Source organism: Archocentrus centrarchus, chromosome 16 (genome assembly GCF_007364275.1).
Source record: "Archocentrus centrarchus isolate MPI-CPG fArcCen1 chromosome 16, fArcCen1, whole genome shotgun sequence".
In the NCBI taxonomy this organism is placed as follows: Eukaryota; Metazoa; Chordata; class Actinopteri; order Cichliformes; family Cichlidae; genus Archocentrus; species Archocentrus centrarchus.
The window spans coordinates 839,889-865,592 of record NC_044361.1 but is presented as its reverse complement, the minus strand read 5'-3'; the positions used below and the strand labels follow the sequence as shown (position 1 = coordinate 865,592).

Below are 25,704 nucleotides of genomic sequence, written 5' to 3'. Positions count from 1 at the left end.
TATGTAGGCTATATAGGAGGGAGGGGGTGGGGGGTAGAGGGAGTTGTCAGACAGGCGTTGCAGACCCTATGCAGTGGGGGGAACATCAGAAAAGCCCTCGCACATTTCCCCTCTTCTCTTTTTTTGAAGGCTCTTGCAGCACGCAGCCCGGTGAACAAAGAACCGCGCCGCTCGTTTTCACACCCCCCAACATGTCCTCGGCTGAAGCCGCGCCGACGGCTCGGATGGAGCTGGTCACAACACAAAGATCCCAACTGCAGCCAGAAGAAATCAAATGATTAGCATTAAATTGATACAACCAGCCCACGTGATCGCCCCCCCCATAGGGTTTTATGTTTCAGACAAGGTTCAGCAAAGTACCTGCAACTTCACTTAATTCAATTAAATGATACTGAAACCTGATTTTTACATTTATTTCTAATGAATAAATCCATGAGAAAAAAATAAGGTGACATTTATTGTGAGCTCTAATTAATTTATTACAAAGTTTATTACATCGTAATCAACTTGGGTCAATAAAGCTTCATGGAAATCTTGGAGCCTCTGGTCCATGTTTTCAGCCTCCTCAGAGTGTCAGCCTAACTCAGCCTGTCCTCTCCATCTGTGCTTATATGGATGTACAGTGAGTATGGATTGCATGAGGAGACCCGAATGATAAAGCAAACTGCTCCACTGCTTTATTTCCACTCCAGAAAATAAAGATTTTTTCGTCCTGGTCGTTGACCTGTGGGCTCGTTATGAGTTCAGGTTCAGCACCTGGAAATACAGGAAAAAGCCAGTGAGTCAAATTTCAGTGAAATCTATTGCTGTGTATAAAATTGTTCCCACAGGAAGCATTGGATTCACTCTGAATATTATTCTGCATTTAACCCCAACCATGAATTTATTCTTTATTACTCTGCATCGTTTGTGGTGTTTTCCCAGACTGCAACTGGGTTGCAGCTGTAATGAAAGAAACGCAGTCCTAAACGACAGCCTGAGTGTGGCATGTGACTCTTCAGCATGAACATTTTTGCATTTCTAGTGAGAATGTCTTCTGCCTTTTAATAACATGTAGAACAGAGCACTAACATAATCACAAATATCCAAACAACAGGTCTGAGAATAGAAACAATATCAATGGCGTGATAAGACGCTGTCACACTGATACAGCAGGTGTATTTACATGTGTAATCATAGTCTAGACGAGCTCTCTGGGTGCCAATCACGAAGGGGTTTGTTCCCTAAGGGCGTGTTGCAGATGAGAACTCACAGGATAACTCCTGGTATGAGGCCAGGATTAAAACATCCCCCACTCCACCTAACAACATGGTTAGGGGAAAAAAACCAAAACAGCACCAGCAGGAGGAGGAGAGCATGATGGCGTGATGCATGAAGGACCAGAGTGTAGGCCCAGGGGGTCTGCTCCCAATCCCCACCCTTTGGAGAATGCCGATGATTGGCTGAGAGCGGGGCTGGGACGGGGGAAAGCACCCGCACGAGGACCGGCCTTTCAGTGCGTGTCCAGGAGGTCGTCTGGCTCCATTAAAAGGGGTCTGCTGGGAGTCCAGAGCCCCAATCAATAAAAAGCATGGATCTGGGATAGTGTTTCCCCCGACCTCCACACACACCCCCTCCTCTCTGCCTGGATGTGTGAGTCTGGCTGTGGCCCTCTGGTGATGCTGTTGTATCACATAATCTTTATGACCCTAAACAAAGTCCTGTCTGGCTCTGAATGGACCGCAGCAGGTCCAGATTTCATTCACATCTTTCAGCTGTGGCCTAAAATCATCATTTGTTCTTTTGTGCTTGCGTGTGTGCGTTTGCCACGGGATACTTGTGAAACCCAGAGTGCTGAGGTCATGTTACTCGCACATAAAAAAACTCTGTGATCTTGACCATCTGCTCGTCACAGTAGTGCTGCCCCCCCACCCCTGCCTAATGAAAGGCTGACTGGCATCTTTGGGGAGATGCTGTGGTTTTGTGTGCTGCACACCCATCTCTTTGTCCAAGAGCTCATGCAAATATTGCTTTCACCTATGGACAGTATCTGTCGCTCTCGGAGGACAAGCTTAAAAGGCTGTACAGACATGTCCGAGAATCCCTGAAGGACATCCCTTTGACTTCCATGGCCAGATGTCCTTTTCAAGACTTTTCTGGTGCCCCGCTGTCACTTGAATGAGGCTTCTGCAAGCACAAAGGGACATGTTGGCTAAGCACCACGTGCTGATGCCACAGTGAACGGGCTCTCGCGGATGATGTAAGACCTCATGCAAATGATACCACATCTTATGCTCACAAGCCAGCAGGAGCCCTGAAGACGATCAGCTGAATAAATAAGACGCTGGATGCAGAGGCTACTTTCCCTCCTTTGTTCCTTTTGTTTAACTTTGGTTTACTTGTTTTCACCTTTCTGTTTGTTTGTTGTTTCTTTTTTCAGTGCCATACATGTAAATACAAACAAACAAATGTAAGTAAAAAGAGTGAAGTGACTCTGGAGAGGCTGGACTTTGTCTTTGAAGGTAATTATTATAAATTTGTGTATAGAAAAATAGTTTAAATGAAATGAACTAAACCTGCGAACAGGAGCCGTGACCTAATGTCAGAAACGTCTGAGGAACTGATGGCGCTACTGCTGCAACACCGCTTTGTACCAAAAGATGGCGCATTGTCATTGTGACCTTTATTTAACCAGGCCAGTCATAAAGACCACGCTCTTCTTTACGGTGGCCGCCTGGGAAAAAAGCATCATGAAGAAACGGAGCTGAAAAGAAATATCAAGAATTAAATAGCTGCACACGTCCTAAAACCTCTCCACACACCTACTACTGAAATGCTGCCCTCTGGTGGTCAGAATGTTCTGCAGAGTGTTACTACAAAAAGTAGCTTTAATTATTATCATAATTATTAGATTATTTACTTTTCTAGTCTAGTTTTAGCTGCATGTTTGAACATCATGTAAAATAAGGTGACCCTCCTCTAAAAAAAAAAAAAAAAGAAAAGCTCTCCACAGCTTCACTGAAATTGTCCAAACCCCCAGTGATCATTATGATTTATAATCAATAAAGAACGTAGCATCATCACTTTCGAGGACCTGGAGCCAGAAAATATCTGACACGTTTTGTATTTAAAATAATCAATTCTAAAAATGGTTTCCTGAATAATACTCACTGTGCACACAGTGAGTATTATTTCTATCTGCAAACACAAAAGTGCTCAGTATAGTAGCATCACCTCACCTGCTGTGAAACACTTACATGCATAATGAAGCTGTTGACCGACACACACATGCACACCTCTGACAACAAACACACTGGGGATGTTGTGATTGGGGGAGCTGGTGTCAGCTGGGAATATGAGTCAGGTTAGTATGACTTCATTGCTTTTTACGGGTATTAGGTCATCTCTCTGCCTCACTTTCCCTACTTCCACCCACCCACCCCTCCCCGCCCCTCCCCTCCCCCCGTCTGTGTGTCTAATCATATTGATGCTGTACAGATAGTGACACGCCTAGTGATGAGCAAGGCTCACCTCACTGCCTGCTTCCCGTATGGCGGTGATCTCACAGAGAGCTTTGAACTCAGGAGTCCTGCTCAGCCTTTTAGTCATTCTCAGCATTCAGGGCTCATTTTATTGAATATACTGCAGACAGTTGGCTGATTTGGATATTGCTTTTATATTGTTCACAATGAAAGATTGTACTTTTTAATCTGCAGAAGGATAAAGTCACAAACTGGGTCAAATTTCATGAAAAAAAAGGCCTGATATAGATAAAATATGTCACACCGGATGGCTCTCAAACTGAAGCTCTGATGCACTATCATCTTAAGGTTAAAGTGAAGCGTGTGAGCTTTAAAGGGGTTATTTTCTGTCATATATATATGCTGATATAATGGAAGATGCTCGATGTATGGATGAATAATTCCTGTGAGTCAAAATCTCAGACTGCTCTAAACACTCTGTGTCAGACATTTTTTCTGTCCTTTGCATGATGAGGATCTCCGTAATATGGATATCTCAGGTAGAAGCCCCCAGACCATCTGCTGTTTAAATCCTTTTTAAAGGGGCAGCCAATCAGAAGAAAACGAGCTGAAAGGCAGCAGGAAAGAAGCTAAACCAGCTTGTTTCAGTCACAGGATGAAGTGAAGCACAAAGAGAAAGAAAAAGGGTCGTGTTGAACTTTGAATCATACAAAGGTGGTGGTCTGAGAATAAAAACGCAGAGCTGAAAATGTGCATTAGATCTTGGATCTGTAAATGCTGGTTATTCCTGCAGGTCTTTGATAGTTCACAGAGTCGTCCACGACTCCACGAACTTCTTATATCAGGATACATTTATGGATGTTTGATATGTGACAACGTTTCACTGTGATGATCTTATTTTGGATGTTTTCAATTGGACGTATTTAATGATGGAGGAGGGTGAACCTCCGGCTCGGGTGGGGCCTCTCTGGGTGGGGTCTGCATGTGGCTGCCTGACTTTCCTTCCACAGTCCAAACGCACACTTTCAGGTTTGCTGATGACTCTAAAGCGTGTGTGAGTGTGTCTGTCTGCCGCAGACTGCTGACCTGTCCAGGACGCACCCCCCCATTGGTCCTGCCCCACCCACCCAGCACCACCCCCACCCATGCCACTGAGAGGTTGAATTTGCTGCATGTTTTGTTAACTTGTAAAAAAGGTTTGCAGTGATTCCTGATTTAAACAATCTTATATATATAAATATGTTTATTTGTATTCAAATATTTTATATTGTAATGAAGGTAACGGCTGTTATCATCACCTTATGCAGCCGTCTGACTTATGTAATCATGTTTTGTGAGTTAGAGATGATAAACTAATGCTGCCCATAGGTGCAGCGCTGATGCCACAGCGTGCGTGGGTTCGTTCTCGGGCCTCGTTTGCTCCGAGTGACCCGGAGTCCTGTTCCATCACTTAAGAACGTTACGGATGTAAACAAACCATTTACAGCTCAGTAACATAGGTCATGCAAAATTCATGCTCAGCTGTTACATAATGATAAACACATCCACCCAGAGCTGTGTAGAATATCTTTGGGCAGCACATGAGTTGTTTTTAATTTGTGTTTTTGTTTGTATTTGGAATGAGTTTGGGATCGCGGGGAATTAAACCGACTGCGCCGATCAGCTGGGCCATCTGTACAGCTTGATGATGGCAGTCGTGCTGCTGCAGTTGCCTTGAGGAAGGGTTGTATGATGCTCCCTGGATGCCACTTTAATTAAATTATCAATTCACAGAAAGCCCGGCTCGGGTCAGCGCATCAGTCACCGGCAAAGTAGGGTCCATGGAGTCGGGGGGGGGCGTCCCCGGGGCTCTCGGGGGGGTCCCGAGTGAAATGAAAGCCAGAGTTATTTCATTCATTAAAAGCCACCGACTGAGAAGTGTACCGATACCTGTCGTAGTAACAGGTGTGTGACTTGTGATGTAAAATAACATGGATACATCAGATTTCTTCTGCCATCTAATGTTTGGATTTCTGCAACTTTAAACTTACAATAACTTCATCTTAATGATTAAATTATGAAACCAGCCTGACATCAAAGCTGTGACCCCCACAAAAAGTTCATAGATACACAGCAGTAATGTGATTACCTTAAAGTGTACTTTGATTTGAGAACCGGTGGGGTAACTTGTTACTGGTACTTCCAACCATCTGAGCTCGTTTTAAAGTGAGTATTAGAGTTTTGTCCTCACAGTACACGTACATGCGTCTATCACCACACAGCTTCAGTACTTCCTGTTCGGCTCGTGTCACTGTTGGAGACTAATTCAGAAATTAAGGCAGCATTTAAACACAAACACGAAGCGCAGCATCCTGCAGACTCACACCGTCCCGTCCAGCTTGAGCTCAGTGGCACAAAAACCCGGCCGTGCTCCGAGAGCTTTCACACCGGCATTACTTTAGTGAACAAACATTTAACAACTTAAAGTGCCTAAAGTAAAACTAATTAGAATCTTATGTTATTATTGGAGCATAATTATTAATGCATTAATGTGAACATCACTTTAATTTGCAGTTAACTTTAATTTGCAGCTTGATTATTTTAATTACTTATATAATACTTGGTTTGTCTGTAATAATACAGCACCGTACATTAGCAGGTTCATATTTTAACACCTGAAAATAAGTAAAATAATTAAAATAAGTGTCATGGAGCACAAAGTGCAATAATAAAGATGATACACAGAAACAGAGTGAGAGTGCAGCAAAGCTGTACTTCACGAAAGTACTTGAGTAACTGTACTAAGTTACACCACAGCAGTAGATCCACCCATGCTCTAGTCCAGTGGCCTTGGTGACCCCCACCAAGAGCGGCCGGTGCCACCCCGATGCAGCCCTCTGGATGCACCCCTGCTCCGTACCCCTAACATTAATCATGCTGTACACATATTTGGGTTAATTCTCTCCAAATCTCACCTTCACCAGCTAAAAATACTCGTGCGTTAATTATGGTCGCCAGGTGGCGCCTGCAGGCTGCATTGTAATTATCGGAGATTGGCAGTCTAATCAAGCCCGTGGATCTGCAGGTGGCTGCTGGCTCGAGTCGGCTCGACTCGGAGCTCCGTGGCTCTCAGGTTTGTTCAAAGGAAACGCGTCCCGGCGGATAATACCGTGATTAACTCGGACTGACGACATTTGGAAAGGTCACCAGTGACCGCAGAGACGGGGCTGCAGAGAAAAGGCAGAAGAAGACGAAGGTAGGACGGAGAGGGAGCGGGAGCTGCTGCAGCTTTAAGATGGGTTTCACCGGCTCCGTGTAGCTGCTTAGAGGACGCAGGGACGCAGGCGGGGAGTTGAATCAGTCCATGAACTCTGTCACCCGTCAGAGCTTTCATTCAGCGTGTCTGCCAGTGGGTGGCGCCTGCTCTCTGCGCTGCACTTGTGAATGACTTCAATGTGGGGCTGTGCAGTGAGGGGCTATGTTTATGTCATGTGCAACGAGTGAAGACAGGGGGCGCCAGAGAGGCACGGAGTGGCTGCATTCCCGTAATTCGTGACGCATGCATGCGTGCATAAACACCGAGAGCGCGCCTTATTAGAATGGGCCAATCACGTGGCAGCAGCGCAGCGCATGAAACCCAGCAGGAGCTCCAGCTGCGGTTTGCATCAAACACCAGGAAAAAGGAACAGATGTGGTGTTTGTGTCACTGAACCTGCGCACGTTCACTTTCACAGGTTGTGTTAATCTGGACTCTCACTGATGTTAAAGAGAACACAACAAAACAGGAAGTGAAGACAGCGTTGATTTAGTTCATACCTGAAACAAAGAAATCCTCATTATAAAATATTTCGTATATTCACTTACATGTATGCAGCTGGATCCCAGATCAGTCAGAATATTTTATTCATTACAGGAGGAAATTTGTTATGGATGCTCAAAATATAAATATAAATATGAAAGGAGATATGGAGATATAAAATGTAAATCTTATATATATATATAAAAAGTAAAAATAAGGTGCTACATTGACGGTGCAGTATGTTAAAATAAATAGTTAAACAGTACTATGTAGTATATAAACCAGATATGGCAGATGAAATAGTTGAGATGTTATGGTGAGTAGCTGTGAAGTTTGCGGGTCCTGATCAGAGATCAGCACAGAGGATCTCACAGGCCCCCACAGACTGAAACATCCTGAGCATCGGTCGTCTCAGCAAACTCAGAGCAGTCCGGCCCTTCGTGCAGAGAGCGTCTGTTTGTGGTGAAGTCCAGACATATTTATAATCCTCCACTGACTCCACGTGACCCCACGGGGGTCACCTGAGCTCTAATCCTCCTCGTGTCCACGTCCAGCTCATTCGTCTTTGCCGCGTTAAGCTGGAGCTGGTTCTGCTCGCTCCACGTAACAAAGCTGCCCACCACAGGCCTGCACTCATCACCCTCTCTAAGGAGGCAGCCACTCGTATTATCACCCGTTTATCACTCAGCAGAAGATGGTGTTGAAGAGGAGAAAGCGAGACTGTCACAGAGACCGATATCAGCTTTATTTCAGAGGCAGCTCACAGAGAATGGAACTGGTTATTTAGTTACTGCTATAATTTCCTGATTTATCCTCAATGACTCACAAACAGGCGGCACAAAGAGACCAGAGCTAAAAAGATACACTTACTGTGTGTCTGTGTGTGTGTCTGTGTGTGTGAGACTCTATGAAATTAAATAAAAACTTGTCCTGTCATCTTAGTGAGTCAGGTTGTGCGATTATATGTTTGCACAACAGACCTTTTTGTCCCGCTCTCGTATTTTAAAACCATTTTGCTGCCAGTCTGAGGGTTCACAGTTTTTCAGGCTGGTTAAACTGTGTTGAGAGGCAGTCAGACAGACAGAGCCGTGTTTTTGTGGGAGCGCCTTCCTCTGCACACGCAGTGGAGCAGGCTGGACTCACGGTAGGAGAACCGCTGGTCACGGAGAACTTCTAGCAGAGCTTTCCTTTAGCATGTGGACAACATGCTGCTGTAGAAACAGTAATCATAAGCTGCAGCTGCCGGTTATTGTCACGGCTCTGCTCGGTCACGAGCGTTGGCTGGTGTATTAATAGAGGGTGGGGGGTGTTGAACTAAGGAGGCAGTGTCATTTGAAAACAGCTCTTTCATTTGTGTAACTGAATTTGGAGAAGCCCAGTTGTGTTTTCAGCTGCACTTACTGATACAAAGGGCTCTGTGACGGCAGGACGGAGGGGATTGTGGGCCTTGTAGTTTACTGGATATCCAGGCAGCGTGTCTGAATGAGCCAACATCAGCTAAAAGTTTTATTATTATAGTATTAAAAAAACTCTTGAAAATATCAAATCAAATGAAATGATAGTACAATGAAGTACTGAAGTACTCAGCAGGAGATGAGGTGATGGTATGAAGGTGCTGTGGACACACATAATCAGGACTTCTTTGTTCCCACTGTGGCAGAAACGTCCAGTTCAGACTTCAGGCTGTTCGATCTGCAGCAGCTGAGGATTATTCAGCGATTTCTGTGCCATGTACCGTTTTCCGCGTGTCCCTGTGGGAGCTTTACATCCTCACTGAAATAATGAGACGAGCCTCTGATCTTCCTCTGCTTTCTGTCTCCCCCATCAGAGGTGGCGCATCATGTTTCCTGTCTCAACAATATTTATTTCACATCTACAGCGCATTGTGAAAAATCATGAGGGGAATTTACATAAGACTGAAGGCTTTTGAATAATTTGCATGCTAAGCAAAACAGAGGCTCATAAAGCACAAACTGTTTGACATCACACTGATGCTACAGTTTGGCGTAGAGGAAATATCAGACTGATTCAGATTATGTTTCCAGACGTGTGCACGCTGGAAACAAATGTTAGACACTTCTGTGGGAAGGTGAGCGATGATCTCCGAGGCAGCAGCCGTAATCTCAGACTGTATGTAAAAGATGGACGTAGCCGCGATGATGTCACCCAGCGGTTTGTGAGGTCCTTTATGGCCGATGCTATCTTGGTGTTTGAGAGTCAGACGTTACCACATTTAGAAGAGGACGTCGAGTCCTCAGCTAATGCTCGTGAGCGTGGTTACTGAGGTGCATCCACAGACTGTATGGGTGCAGAGAGCTGCTCATTAATCCTCACATGCTAATAAAATGCCATAAATGGAGAGCAGGCCTCTTCTGCAGTTTCTTTTAGAGGATTCAATAAAAAATGCTGCAGAAGGTAACGAACCTGCCGCACCCCTATTAACACAAACTTTCAGTCTCGGTAAGCTGTGTCTGGGCAGGTTACAGAAGAAAAACAAAAAATCACCACATAGAGAGCCTACAGTCAACAGTGTGTTTCTGCTGAGGGACTGTGGTAGTTTGTCAGCTGGAGGATCAGATGATACAAAAGTGTGTTGTTATTTTTCATTATCTTAAACGTGCACAAACTGAGAGATGTGCTGTGCAGGTAGTGAGGAAAACAACTGGAAGCATTTTTGTGTGCTACTGTGTGTGTGTGTGTGTGTGTGTGTGTGTGTGTGTGTGTGTGTGTGTGTGTTCAGAAACAGGAATGAAAGCAGTGTTTGTTCCCGTGGCTCAGAAAAAAATTCCTTCCCAGATTTTCTCAGGCTGAGATTCTTCCTCACTGTTGTTGCTCTGTCCTCCCAGCAGAGCAGTAAGTCAGCAGCTCAGGATGGGGAAATATAATGTCTAGATTGCACAATGGGCACGCCTTGTGGTTTTCTTTTTTGGTGCCCGTCTGGAATGCTGTCAGGGTAGAAAATCAGAGAGCAAGTGATAACACATTGTTGTGTACTTGTTTTGGCTGCAGTTGCAAACCGGGCTGTCGTGCCTGCTCCTGTCTTTGGACTTGATGAGTGCATCTGGGAATCAGATTCAAATGTGCAGCAGTCAGTGGCTGAAGGCTTGAATGTGCTGGCTGCAGTTTACTAGGCTTTTTTTGCTTTTTTCTTTGTAATAAAAACAGACGACACTGCGCTGTCACACCTGCGATGTGGCACAGACACATGGAGGCAGTTAAGGCACGTGTCATGGCTAAAACGGTCATGCTAATAAATGCTAAAATCACCACAGGTGTTTTTGTACCTGCACATTTATTTATTTGAGCTGGGATTGAGGCTTTTGGAGCCAGCCTCTAGTGGCCACTGGAAGAACTGCAGTTTGTGCACCTGAGGTTGCTGGTGTTGGTGGTCCATTGACAGCTGACCCTTTACCAGGTGTGTGTGTTCCCATTTGTTTTCACACATTAAAAATGCTTAAAAACTATAAAGAACTTTAAAGTTAATAAATGCTAATTATGGGACTTAATATTGAGGCCTCTGCTGGTATCTGCGCACTTATGTTGGCTAGCTGAGGCAGGCTAAATGATTCGGAGCTGTATGTAAACGCTGGTACCTGCGTGTGTGCGCTCATTTTTGACGTGCCCACAGAGGAAGCTGATGAACTTGCTGTAAGTGAACTGTCAGTGAGGTCGGTTGTTGTTCGCTGTAAGACCCTTATCGCTTACCGTCTTCACATTCGTTCTGTTTGGTGGCAAAACGCCAGTTCCTTCTCTGCTTCAGGGACTTCGACTTTCATCATCTTATGACCATGTAATTGCATTTTAAATGAGAAATGTCGTTGTTGTTTGTGCCCGTCAGGAAAAGGAAAGCCTGAAAAAGCTGTTTGTGCTGCCGCCCATGCATTGCTGTCTTTGTGCGACTTTCATGGAAACACGAGGGCTGAAAAACTTAAACCGTGGAGAGAAAGAGAAAGAAGAAGAGTTAAAGGGAAAGAGGCCTAAACATGTGAGATGTGATGTGTGACTCAGACACTGAGTTTCCACTGGAAGGCCGCGCTGCAGCCAGGATACTCCCTCAGCTGCCGGACCTGCCCCATGCCCAAAAACAGAGGTGCTCTCCTACCCCATGTTTAACCACATGCGCATACACAGACACACACATGAATGGACAAACTTTTCTTTCCATGGTGATGCTCACACGCACAGAGACACACAGAAAGCATCAGAACTTGATTGGACCTGTGGTGTCATTAACTCCACCCCACAGAAATAAATATAAGACCCGAATCGGCTCCGTTTGGAGTGTCAGATTTTTAGGCTTTCAGGATGCCTCACAGGAATTATTCTGCCATCCTCTGGGATCATAATATGAGACTTTATCCTCCTTGAATTCATTGGATAACCTCACTGAAAGGTCATTTTTCTGCCATGGATAATTGTGCACACAGGTGATGAATGATGTGTGTGGACTTTAGACCTGTTATTGCCTCGTGTTTCTGGGTCACCTCTCAAACAGGGTTTCTTTATGGAACTGAAATTCTTCATTCATTCCTGCCTTTGCCTTTTCAGCTGGAAAACTGGGCTGAGGATGTGATCTTCAGATCAGCGGGGAAGAGCGGGTGCAGTCACACGGGAGCCGCTCGGTATCATCGGTGTCGCAGCGTTTTATTTGCACCAACTGCTGAGGTCAATGTGTGCGCGAGGGCTCAGTCTGAGAGAAGGGAAAGAGAGCGCTCAGCAACACACACACACACACACACACACACACACACACACACACACACACACACACACAGACACACACAGAGAGTCTGTCTAGCCTGACTCCTCCTTGCTACCCCACCCTCTTCTCTCTCGTGCTCCCGCCCCCGTCTCCCTCTTCACGATAGGTGCGGTGTGAGTCTGCTACGAAAGCAGTCCAGGGCACGAGCCAAGGAGCACACACCCACCAGCAGAGAGAGCAAGGCTGCATTATTCAACAGATCCTGGTCTCTGCGATCCTCGGAGGCACTGAAACCAGCAGATCAACTTGCAGAAAGGTCCTGCGCTCTCACTGTTAGATCCCTCAGCAGGCTGCAGTCAGCAGGCTCTCACAGCTAAGGTACGGCTCAGAGTTTCTTCATACGCTCGACTCCTGTGGTGGGGGTGGTGGTGGTGGGGGGGTCTTTAACTGCTGTTGCTGCATCTGGCATGCTTGTAATCCAGAGCTTGTTAAACTCATTCAGTCAGCTGAAAGCTGTTCTCATTTTCCTCTTTGTGTGGCATAACTTTGTAAAAGTTGTAGCTCATTTTAATGCCTGAAGAGCTGAACATCAGACAGCACCTGTTCGTGCTCAGGAGCCGCTTCTGGGAGCTCAAATGGATGCTTCATTTATTCAAAGTCGGTCCACAGAGTACTCGTAAGTGTGTGCTCCTGTGGGCGTGTGCACGCATCCCACCCACATGGGCGTGCATGTTCTTGTGTGCACTTTTGGGAATGGGCGTAGAGAGGTTGGATGGCAGAGTTTGGTGCGCCCACCCACTACAATCTGGAGAGCTCTTTCCCGCCATTTGGTGGGAACGGCCTGTGAGGTTGTTAGTGGAGTTTTTCAGCCTCACCTGTTTGGCTGCAGTTACAGATAACAGGGCTGATAACAGGGCTGATAACAGGGCTGATAACAGGGCTGATAACAGGGCTGATAAGGCTCGTTGAAGCCTCAGAACTGGAGTGTGGAGTTTGTCCCTTTTCTTTTATTCAGTTATATACTTTTATTTTTAAATGAATTTCATATCCTTTTGTAATGAACACCAAACTCTGAAGCCTTTGGTGCTCCTCATACCAACATGGATGCATGTCCTTATCGGGGCATCCCGCAGCATTGGTTTGTGTTATGAGTCAACACTTTGGTATTACTGCTGCTGCTCGTGGCTGTGACTGAAATGATCAGCGGTGAACGCTGAGGAGCTTTTCTTGAGGCTAGCCTAAACGTGACCAGTGTGTCTGAGTGGCAGAGATGGAAATGCTGTGACTTGTTTTGGTGTCCTGGCTACAGTTGCATATTTCACAGTAATTATCAGAGTGTTTATAGGCTTGTGAAAGGTGGGTGGGTGTCTGTGGGAGCGATGCAGAGTAAAGCCGTTGAAGGACGCCTGCAGGAGGGTAATGTGCTGAAGGAGAGGACGGAGAGCTTGTTTGTTTTGAAAACATTGGTGTGAATCAGGAATGATATCAGGAGCAGGAGGCGGCAGAAAGGAAGCTCTGATGACTTCTTTTATAGCCTAACAGGGATTTTGCTTCCAAGAACATCAGACCCGATTTAAAAAGAGCGCTCGCTCTGATAAAAGTCTGTGTGCTGCAGGACTGCAGCGTTCCTTCAGTGTGACCTTTGTTAAAGTTTAACCTGTGACTCAGCCACCGAAGCAGTGCAGTGTGTTTCTGAGGAAGACGACCTCGATACTGTTCTTCATGAACTCTTCCTCCTCTCCCACAGCCGGTGACTCACCCCATCTGCACCTCTCGCTGAGCCATTATTACCATGGAAACCCCGAGCCAAAAACGCACGAGCCGCAGCGCCGTCTCCCCGGCCCGCATCACCAGGCTGCAGGAGAAGGAGGAACTGTGCAACCTCAACGACCGGCTGGCCGTGTACATCGAGAAGGTGCGCTCCTTGGAGGTGGAGAACACCGGGCTGCGGCTGCGCATCAACGAGTCCGAGTCCTCGGTCAGCCGCGATCTGTCGGGCATCAAGACAGCCTATGAGACGGAGCTGGCAGACGCCCGCAAGACCCTGGACCAGGTGGCCAAGGAGCGAGCACGCCTGCAGCTGGAGCTCAGCAAGATCAAGGAGGAGCACAAGGAGCTCAAAGCCAGGTAGGAAGAGCCAATGGGAGGGGACAGAGAGACTTTATAAAGATGGATGTAGCTGAAAGGTGAAGTTCAAGTGCTTTAAAGCTGCATTCTTTCTTATGGCCAGTAGGGGGAGACTGCTCTGGTTTCAACAGTTTGTCCTGTTGTATAGAAGAAGAAACAAAGATGACTGCAGCAAAAATAATAAAATGGAGGCTTCAAACTAAAAGTTGAAAAATCAGTTGGTGCTGTCACAGCAGCTACGTCCATCTTTCATACAGTCTGTTGTGGTGACCTCCTGCTGTGCACATGAGCTCACACTGCACAGCTCCAGTATTCTCATTTATTCTAATAGTGAAGCTTCGAGCTTCATCAGCCAATGAAACACTGCCTGTCATAGGTCACATGACCATAACTGATGGCAACAACATCCAATCAGAACCACATCTCATACAAACAGCGGACAGACAAAGCACAAATCACACACACGCTGCCTTGATGTTGTTTCCATTGATTCTTGTCTATGGTTTTATATTTTTTCACCTGTGAGGACGTACATGGATTGTCGTCCTGTGTTTAAATAAGATAACACATCAGAAGCACACATTGATCATCCAGTTATAATTCTACACACACATCTCAGCCTCGTGTCTGCAGAGGGCCGAGAAAAGCAAACACTGCAGCGTGTGCCTCTGAGTCACGGGAACCACCGGGAATGATCCATAAATCTTTCCGGCATGCTGCACGTTGATGATGTAACATTGATCTGGTATTGTCTGGGATCTTTGTTGGGGGAATTCCCGGACTTTTGCCAAGTGATCCCAGAGTAACTGGGAGATGTTCCTGTATTCCTCCAGGTCCATAAGAATGATGCTTTTATAGGTCAGTAAGTGTCACCTGGTGTACTGGATATATTGTTGCTGTTGCTGCTGCTGATCAGCCAGCACAGGTTTGCTCTCAGATTTGTCTTTGTTTAAATTTTCTCTCCCAAAGTAGTCAGCTTCGAGCCTTTCTTTTCCAAACTGCCTTAGAGTCAAACTACGGTGCGAACATGTAACTGCTGGGATTTTACCTCCGATTCACGCCCAGTGTTGTGCGAGCAGCTGAGGTGGTGCAACACCGTCTCCTCTCTGGAATGTGGTGTGAAATGTGCAGCCAGACTAACATTAGACCTGCAAACATCGTTCCTGCCGGTTGATTTTTGTATTACTTGTCAGTTTTCAAGTTCAGTCATGTCACTTCGGTGCCCGCGAAGGAGAGGACACGCCTTCAGGCAAACAGGCTGCACCCTGGACACACAGCGCGCTCCGCTGAGGTGGAATCGCTGTCCCGGGGACAGAGTGTGGCGCAATCACAGCGTTATGCATGACAGGACTGCACAGTTGCTTAAAGATCTAAATCTTTAAGCACTCCTGGGACTCGTGTTGTGGTTGGGAGGGGCTGATTCAGAGGACTTCGTTTAAATGTAGGCCACAAAATTTGATCAGAAATAATCATCAAACAAAAAATGATAATATCAGGAAGCTTTAGCAGACCACCGTCATCCATAAACATGCATTAGGAGCTGTGGCTGTGCTGAACAGGGAGGAAGTGGAGTTAGGACCAAACCACTGTGAGGCACATGGGGGGGAGTCCCAAAACTTACTCTGTCATTAGAAAAGAGCTTTTGGTGCTTCTTATTATTAAACATTTCATTATCATATTCACAACAACGCACTGAGGAGGACTTCGTGAAAAACAGGATCCAGACCTGATCCTTTCTGCTCGGGTGGTTCCTGAAGCAGTGTTTGGGTTTCTAATGTTTTCCACTTACATCTACTTATCAAGGTAGACTGCAGCATTCATCACTGCATGTTATTGATGTCTGGAAGTGGAGTGGAAACCGTTCCCTCACAGTAGGTGGTGGTTGCTACATTAATTTTTTTGGGAAAAAAAAACACTCCCAATTTTCCATCTGCTGCTTCCAACAACATTTGGAGGAAACCCTGTGTGTAGTCGGCATACTGGCTGCTGTTATTGCAGCCTGTGCCACATTATGGAGCCACTCCAAGCAGCTAAAGAGGTATTTGGACTCTGAGCAGTTCTTCCAGAGATTTTTTCCCCTATAAGTCACCCCTGGCCCCAAAACGTTCCAGACTTCCTGAATATCTGTGTGTCACAGGTTTGTTGGTTCTGCAGATGAGACTCAGCCAGCAGTGATTCCCGGGACTGTGTTGTAGTCAAGTTCACGCCGGGTCCGAGGAGTCCAAGAAAGAGAGAGTCTGGACTGTGTGCGGTCCTCCGACGCTGCGTGTTTGAATCTGGCCTGCGTGCACTTCCTTCCTGTTGATTCAGACTTAATGAGTCCTCATCTCATCAGTCACTGATTGTTTTCTTTTCAAAGACACTTTATTGCATCTGAGCTGTGAAACATATATGAATCTCTGTGGGTGTGGCTCCGAGCTGGCGGAAAATTTCCTGCAGCTTTGTATCTACACATTTTTGTTACTTCAGTTTATGTATTTGTAGAAATAACACAAAATCCATGATTAAAAAACCTCCAGATGTTCCTGAATGCAGATCTGTGAGCTCAGTCCACCTGTTCAACAGTTTCATGCTAATCCGTTCGTCAGTTTTCACTCACTCGGACCGACCTGTAACCTCCGTGTCAGAGGTGACATTAGCTCCATAACTGTGGGAATGCACCTTTATTGTGGCTCATTAGTACAGTTTGTGTTGAGCAGCCATAGCTCTGTGCTTCTCCCGCAGCAGCGTTATTTTCCAAAGGCAGCGGCTCCTTTTGCTGCCGGAGTCACTCAGTCCGGCCTGAGCTGCTTTATCTGCTCCACGTCAAGTGGCGTGTTTGGTGTTTGGTTTCCATGGTGCTGTGGGAGCCTCGGCTCGGCCATGTGACGGGAGTGGGTGGGTGACTCAGACCTTTTTTTTTCACGGCCTCTGGGACGGGCCGAGTGGCCTCTGTGTGACGGGAAGTCATCTTTATTAACACACACCGACGTGCCGCTGCGCCGAGCACCGGGTGGGGGCGGTGCGACAAACACGCGGCCCCTCGTCTCACAATATGTTGACTTTTTGTCGTCGTCCTTGCGTGTTGCTCCCAAATGTGACACAGCAACAGGTGGAGCCTCCAGTGCGGGTCGGCTGACGGGACACACCTGTTCAGCCCAGAGGCGCACACACACACGTCTTTGTGTGCAGAGCCACTGCAGGGAACACGTGCTCTCGTCCCCGCATGTGTTCCCTGAGGCGACGCGCCAAGCTGCCGGCGCAGGATCGCCGACCTCTCCAAAAATCATTTAAAACTGTAAGAAACTCAATCCTGTAATTCGCAGGTTTTACTTAAAGCAGCGCCAGAGAGGACGATCGAGCTGGTGCTGCTGTGCTATCCTGAGTCTGAAGTCCAGGTGAGGTGAGGGTGTGAGCGGCCGGGCTCATTTTTAATCCTTAACCAGGCTGATAATTGAAAGGTCTATTACAGTTTATGTGCTGCTAAGCAAACGTCACTGATCTAAGGGTTTACACAATAAACTCTTTATTAATAGGCTGTGTTTCAAAGTCCTTCACAAGAACAAACCATAAAACCAAAAAGGTTAAACGTCCACAGTTTTCCACAGATGCTTCTCCTTATTCAGACGCCCTCAGCGTGCTGTCCCAGAGGAAGCTGAGGACAAACATTTCAATTTGATCTTAATGCTGAACAATGCGAGGCTTCAGGTGACGCTGATATCTCATAAACTTGGAGAGAAATTCATGCCGTCAGGAAACACAGGAACAGGAAAAAACAGAGGGAATTTTGTACTGGAAACAATTTTCGATGCTTCCAGGATTTAAATGTAAATGGATCAGACCTCATATAAAGTCTTCTTTAAAATGAGTGATGAGAGCAGCAGTGTGAGGCCCACAGACGTTATCACAGCAAACAAAACCGTTTCCTCAGTGTTTATATCGAAGCAACTGGAAAATATTGTAAACCGTGATGATATAAGGGTAATAAACACCTGCGGGCCGCAGCATTAAAAATACCTGCGTAATAATATTTAGGCTGAACTGTTTGTGGGGGTGTCCTGTGCTGTCAGGCAGCAGGATATCGATCTTTGATGTTACTATAGTGATGGAAAAATAATGAAATCCAAGAGTGAAAAAACTGAAATAAGAAATAAAAACCAGACGTTAGAAACAGTGGAGACCTGCTGCTGCTGCTCGTGCATGAATGCAGGGGTCATTCCCTCCACCGTGCACAGGTTCCAGGGCGCGGTGATGAGGAGCAGCAGCTGTTTGTGACAGACGCGGTAAAGCGCTGAACTCTGACAGTAAACAGTCCTTGTTGGAGACCAGACACAAAGCGGGGGTGAGTTTGCCCCACCTGTGAGGGGTGGGGCCGACGGGCTTTTCTGTCCTTTTCCAGTCTGTGGAAACAATAAAAAGTGGATTAAACACGCCGCAGTCGGCGTAACGTGGCCGAACACGTCCGGCGGCCGCTGCAGGGACAAAGATGCAGCAGATGTGCTAACACGGTATTTATGGGCTGCTGTGTGTTGCTAAGGGTAACTGTGGGGCGCTGCAGGAAATGTGCTTATCACACAACACGTTCTCATTTCCTGGACCGGGAATACTTTGTTACAGTTAGCCTTCTGCATCATCCAGCGTGACTCATGCACTTTGCAGTCATTTGTTGTGTTTATGATCAGTCCCATAAAAGACACTGCCTTGTTATTTAGATTCAAAGCTGTATTTGTGTCACACGGCTGCACCCCGAGCAACAGCGGCGTGATAAACAGAAGCTTTTCTGACCGAAGCGTCTCCCACGAGGAGAAAACCAGAAGTGAGAGGGAGACCCCGCTGAAGGGCGTCACAGCAAGCAGCCTAATCTTAGTCACAGCTTCAGTCTCAGTGAGCAAAGTTTCTAAATTTATCTCAGGGGAAATTTGAAGCCTGTCGCTAAGGTAACATGTTATACATCCGCTCTATTAATGGGTGACGCGTGTCAGGAGGATTCATCCGCGCTGCCTCTGCGTGCTGGGAAAGTTTCTTCCTAACTTGGGAAGAACAAACCTGCACTTTAGCTCAGATCATTCGGCCTCAGCGTTCTCTGAGGGTCTGTTTGAAACGCTGTCGATAAACCGTGTGCTGAGCAGGAAACTGCAACCTGCTGGAAGCGGTCAGAGGTCCTCCTCTGCACTTACAGCAGTGAGACATCAGAGATTCAGGAAAACCTCATTTTGAAAGGAGAATAAAATTAAAATGTGGAGAATAAATGTAATTTATTTCAAGTTTTAAGTCAAAGCTAAATAAATTCATTAGAAAATATTTTTTTATTTTTTCACATTTAGAGAATAAAGCCTGTTGGAGATGTGGTGGAGCAGAGGCGTTTACCTCATTCCCCAAACTCAGAATAACATAAAATTATAAATCCTTCCTTCTGGGATTTATTTTTTATAATCTCTGCAGCAGCACTGAAAGATTTATATTGATCACATTTACTCTCAAAATACAGGAAAACCAAAGTGTGGCTCTATGAATCCTTCAAATATTAAACATGTGGTCGTTGCTGCTAATGTTAAAATGTTCAGCAACCATCAAACCATGAAACTATGTAACTTACTATCACTCGAACATTAAATGCATTAAATGGCTGCTCTGTTATTTCGGTGGTATAGCTGATAGATAGCAGGAAAGCGAGGAGGCTGGACTGGAGGAGGGTTGCAAAGCTGCTTGCAGGTGCACAGGTTTGAGCCATCAGCTGATCTGCTGAGCTCAGTCGGTGCTGCTTTAAAAGCTCCATTCAGAGAAGATTCAGCATTTTATAACCAGTTGATCTGCTTATTGTTTCATCACACCTTTACAGACTTTTACGAAATGAATAAACGATATCTGGTGATTTAAGGAGGTAAAAGACCCAGATTCTCCCTCCCAACCTCTTAAAAACCAATTATGCAGACTAGTGAATAATTAATGACTGTAATGTGCTGTTATTAGGTCAGAGTAATTAGCAGGATAAAAAAATGAAGGCTTTATGCTCATATATCCGTATTTAAATCTCAGAAAAAGCCATTTTGGGGTACACGGCGCTGCTTTAACACACTCAGAGAAGCCTGACCTCTTCATTCATAATTGAGTGCATCACATTATGCCATCCAGCTGCCATTAGAAATCATCTGCACCAGTGGGCCTTTAGCAACAGCAGACATTTTAACCAGCGATGTCAGGAAAAGCACACATGGAAGTGATGATGGTGCCGTTACATGTATTTCTCCGGTCCGTCTCTCCTGCAGTCATCTAAGAATATCAAACAAACTGCACGGGTTTCCTCAGTTCAGCGTTTCTCTCTCACGGCTCTCGAAGGCCTGAGACCACCATCCTGCACCCGCGGCAGATTTCGCCGAGCCGCTCGGTATCTTTTCTCGTGCCGTTTGATCACGCTGTCTCTGTTCTTCCGGCTGCCTCGAGGGGGAAGCCCCGTGCTCCCTCGTGATCCTGCGGCTCGTGTTACGTGACGATGGCCCGTCACACTGAGTCACGCCGGGGAGGATGAGAGCTCAGTCCAGGATTCTGGGTGTCTTCCAGCGGGGATGTAAATTAGATCACACAGCTCTTTGTGTTGCTGTGTCACTGCTCTGAACACACAGATATGTTATCATCTGCATGGCTCTAGAGTAATAACTCATTTATACCTGAATCATCAGTCTTTTAGGGGCATTTGCTGTTAAAATGATACATTAGTAGCTATAATTATGCCCCTTCTCAATCAGCAGCATTGATGAGGCAAAAAGTTTTTTTCAGTGTGATGAATTAAAAAAACTTTAAATCAAATACTTTATGGTTAATCCTGTCTTTGACTTTCATATTTAATATGATATATTCAGCTTTGTCATATTTACACACTGAAGGAAAAGTCAGCGATAAACGGCCAGAGGAACTTCAGACCTGCAGATAATATTTTATCTTATTGATTAATCTGCGGATTATTTGTTTTTCCCATAAACTGTCGGGATGTTAAATGCTGCTGTTGTGGCAGAGATACTCATCAATATTAGACACCAACACATAACAGGACTCCTTAAAGAGCCTCTGCTTTTCCATCTTTTCTGTCGTATAGTATTCTGCACTGGTGGACACACAGACTAGAGTTTCTAATAATGAGGTATTTATGTATAAGCTAATCTAAACACTGGGGTTCAGCTTTTTCTACTCTTGGCTCAGTATGATGTCACAGAGATGGGATGTCTCTAATATGGGCATATCAAGCATTACGGAGCACAGTAGCTCCAAATCTTTTATTTGTGAGGGGCAACCAATCAGGAGAAAGCTGGTTTAAAGGAAGGACGAGCTTAAAGGGGAAGAGAGCAAAAACGTCTGGTTTCAGGCAGAGGATGCACTGCAGGTTATCAGGATTAGTTTGAACTGTGAATGATGCAAAAATGTCATTCTGTAAATTAGCATAATTAAAGAAAAAGTTTACAGCCATGAAGACCGCACTTCAGGCACTAAAAGCTGCTGCTTTGGTTTGGAGAACATTTTGCTTTGTGCTCCAACATTAACCCTCCTGCTGCAGTTCAGCGTGAAGCCAAGGAGGCATTTATAAGCATCTGTACGTGCCACAGTGGGAGTGAGGGACCCGTCTCAGTGATAAACCGGGTGCACTGTGGGACTGAAGCACAGCTTTTGTGTGTCTGTGATGTTCCTGACTGAACGTATCTGATGCTTTAGGAATGACAAACTGCTCCTCAGTTTTCCAGGCTTGCTTAAACGTGATACCCAGGTTTATTCTTTGATCCAGATCTGCTGTGGATGTGTGGCCGGCAGGTCTGGAGGCTTTCTGTTCTCTCGGGCGCTCACAGAATACTTTGTGATGGAAAACAGATGCAGCAGGCCTGTAAATGTGCTGAATGGGTGCCGTTCACTCTCTGCTGGCTTTATTGGTGTGTGAGTAATGAGAGAGTCGGTCTTGGACTTTAGCGGACCAGAACTTGGTACCAAACTGAGGTTTTGGCAGGCTGCTGTACTCAGTGTGTGTGTGTGTGTGTGTGTGTGTGTGTGTGTTTGTGTTATAGAGCGAGAGTTTCCATAGAGCCCGCAGAGGCAGCCAAACCCTCGATGAGTCACTCGCACATGGACGGGCTAAATGGCTTTAAGATGGTGGGACTCCACAGAGTCTCTCGCTCTCTGCCCAAAGGCCTTCCCGTTGGGAAGCAGACAGAGTGGCTGCTATTTATCCTAAACTATGCCATTCCCACCTGGTTAGTTATGTAACAATGCTTCACCTTCCAGGCCCGTAAAAGCTCATTTTCTCTGACATAAATTGGAGCTGAATGGCTGTTTGGAGCAGTTCTGCTCTGTAATCTAAACAGGGCAGTGAGTTTGAGGGGCTTTCAGCTGCTCTGCATTAACTGCTGCTTTTGTTCATTGGGGCTGATTGGAAGCTGAGCTTCAACATCTTGAGTTGGTTCAGTCTTCACTTGCAGTCCTTTTGTCTTTTGTTTTTCACAGAATCGTTTCATTTGGATTCATCATTGTTGGTATCTCATAAAGAGCAGTTTAATTTTAAACTGGAACATAATTAGCATGTTTTTTAGCGTGTGCCACAAGGGTGTGGTTTGCATGTCAGAGTTTAGACGATCCCTGGAAGCTTGTGCGTCCTTTTTGGAATAGAATGCCTTTATTGTCATTATACAGGATGTACAATGAGATTGGAGGGCCACTCCTGTTCAGTGCCATGTAACAGAAAATCAAACTCTCTAAAATAAAAATATTATAATCTAGTATAATCAATATAATCAAGAGATATACAGAAATAAACAATGTGTAAAATATACAAAAAATAGAATGTATACATACATTGGTGCATCTGTACATTGTAAGAAAAGTAAATATGTGTATACATATAATAATGAAGATGATGAATATTGCACTTGGTGAATGAATACTGGATATTACACAATATAGGAATGTTAGATATTGTTCAGTATGAATGATATAATATTGCACAGAGATGTGGGTGTTGCACAGTTACAGTGGGTGAGTTCAGGGTGGTGATTGCTGTGGCAAAGAAACTGTTCCTGAGTCTGTTTGTTCTGGCTTTGATGCACCTGTAGCTCCTGCCAGAGGGCAGCAGGTCAAAGAGGTCAAAGCCAGTATTCAGTGTTCGTGTTAGCTGAGCTGTCCTAAAACCTCTCCTCTCCTCTCCTCTCCTCTCCTCTCCTCTCCTCTCCTCTCCTCTCCTCTCCTCTCCTCTCCTCTCCTCGCTTGGTCATACGCTCACCGGCGAACTCTCCCGTGTTTCCCGTCTGCCAATACCAGCCTCTTCTTTCTTTGCGTGAGAGCACCAAGTCGCTAAACTCGTCCCACAACCCAACTTGGTTATACTCCAAGAATCGTGTCCTCCTTTTATAGGCTAACACGAGCTACAGAACTCTGACTGGAACTCAGCACGGTCTCATTAACTCCACATGGGTTTTATTTAGCTCAAAGCTAACATTAGCCACCATCTCAGGTTTCTGGAGTTTTGGGTTTAAGTGAGTGCAGCTGGAAAAGAGAGCAGAAACACTCTGATGCATGTATGAGGATGGAGGAAGACCTGAGACTGTTCGTTTTACTGCAGATTGTGAATCGAACAGCAGGATGATAATTAATACACGGCTGGATGCAGCGAATTATTTTATGCTTGTTGGCAGCCGTTTGTTCAGCAGCAGGATTTTCCTGTTTAGTCAAAGCAAAAGTGTTCAGACAATGCAGCTGAACCTGTTATCAGGAGTGTTATTGGTGTCTGCAGGCTCAGCAGGGTTGCACCTACAAGATAATTGCTGTGACTTTTTTCTTTAGACGTCAGGTCTGATGAACAGGAAAGACCGAGCCGTAACCAACACCAGCAGTTCTTCCTAATCTTAATATCTGCTTCTGATTTCAGTGTTTGATGAATGTAAAAAACTGGAAGTGAGAGGGTGAAGGCAGCAGCCGTTGTGTCCCAGCGCCGCTCTTTGTCCATCACTTAATCCGACTCACTACCAGTGAAGAGCCGGTGTGGAAGCTAACACAAAGGGCAGCGTGTGACTCACCCTCTGATGAATCATCTACGAATCATGCAAAGAGGAACCAGAGCCGTTTCATATGCCCTTCGGTGTCTGCGGTCTCACGCAGACTTTCAAACAGGCGTTCTTGTCGGGCGGGACTTCTTTCTTCATCTGTTGACTGACGCTGTGTTTGAGCACTAACGAATGTAAATTTCTGCGTGTGAGAGTCAGACAAAGACGTACACATAATTCATTTCCGTTTGCACAGTTTGCTTTGGTGACAGCTCGAACAAAGCCGTGAGTTTGATATGAGAGAATCGGCCACGGTCGCCATTTGCTTTGCTGAAAGCGAACGCTAAAACCTCCGTTTCCATCGGCCACACGTGGATGCGGACGGGCGGCCTCTGGCTGAGGCTGCATTCATCCCACACGCACGCATGCACAATCCCTGCCATTGTGCTCTTCGTCCCTGAAGAGGCACAGGAAACAGTCACGCGCCAGCCTGTGATGTTTGTTACTGCAGGTTTCACAGCACGCTGCAGAGCTGAACCACCATTGTTTACCTGAGGTGGCCTCAGCTCAGAGCCTGCAGGGAAGCTCGTCTGCTGCGTGTGCATACGTGTCAGCACAGCTTCCAGGTCCCCGCAGACTGCATACATGCAGCTCGGCGTTGCACTGTCCACATCACTGAAAGCCACCCTCAGCTTCTTACTTTGGTTGCACTGGTGCATTCGACTTTTTCATTTAGGCTCACCAGCACATAGTTTTGGTGCTTTCTCTTTCATTAGCCTGTGGGCTCAGAGCCCAGCCATTCATGAAGTGTGAGTGTGAGTAAATGACGGGCGCTGGCTGCAGTTTTGCCGTATCTGACCTGAGGCAGGTGGAGGCCGCACGTCTGAGAGGCGGTCGAGGGCCGGGACACGTTTAACAGGCACCGCAGCATTTCTGCAGACAGAAACATCAATCAGCACTTCACGTAAAGCAGTGTTTATTTGTAGCTTGTGATTTCTCTTAAGGAAGAGTACAGGGTGCAGCTTGACACATGCAAATATGCCTGACTGTAAGACTGTGAGGATGTCCTAAACACACAGACCTGCTAAACGTCAGGAAAACAATGAAATTATTCAGCTGCAGCTCTGAGGGGTTATTTTAATAACAGATTCATGATCTTTAATGTGTGGATTTACTGTAATGATTGTTTACACACTTTAAATGTGCACAAGTCTAGAAATGAAATGCTAGAAAAAAACTGCTTGTCTGATAAATCCAGTTTTATTTTGACGTCGCCTTCATGTTTTATTGTGTTGTACCACCAAGCACCGTTTCCTCCGCGATGCTGGGACTTGAAATGATTCACAGAGTTTGGCCTGATTCAGCTGGTTGTCATGATGAACAAGTTGATGACCCCCCCGCCTGCTGGCACAGTTACACAGTTAAATATTTTAACGTTTCAGTTCTGACAATAAGTGATTTTGATGCAGGCTGTGTAATAAAGAGGAGCAGAGCACCCCCCCCCCCCCCCCCCCCCTTCATTATTCACCAGCCTTCCTCTCAGGCACCTTTTCCCTGCAGTGCTCTCCATATAAAGTGGTTCTGCCAAACTAAATATGATGAAGTTGGAAAAAAGGAAACACTGGGCTATAAAAGGAAAGGGGA

At 45.8% G+C, this 25,704-nt stretch overlaps 2 protein-coding genes across 3 annotated transcripts in view; one reads left to right on the top strand and one right to left on the bottom strand.

Annotated features, from left to right (window-relative positions):
* Positions 1-25,704, bottom strand: part of LOC115793883 (platelet endothelial aggregation receptor 1-like) — a 151,321-nt gene that overhangs the window by 53,879 nt on the left and 71,738 nt on the right. The gene's annotated exons all lie outside the window — the stretch shown is intronic.
* The window catches only part of LOC115793843 (lamin-A), a 31,852-nt gene continuing 18,152 nt past the window's right edge, over positions 12,005-25,704 (top strand). Inside the window, exons 1-3 of one of the 2 annotated variants that reach the window (XM_030748987.1) lie at positions 12,005-12,319; positions 13,689-13,846; positions 13,898-14,068. In XM_030748987.1, the coding sequence (XP_030604847.1) occupies positions 13,734-13,846; positions 13,898-14,068 (284 nt within the window). In that variant the 5' untranslated portion in view covers positions 12,005-12,319; positions 13,689-13,733. Of the gene's footprint in view, positions 12,320-13,688; positions 14,069-25,704 lie in introns of both variants that reach the window. The other variant, XM_030748986.1, reaches the window with a different exon arrangement.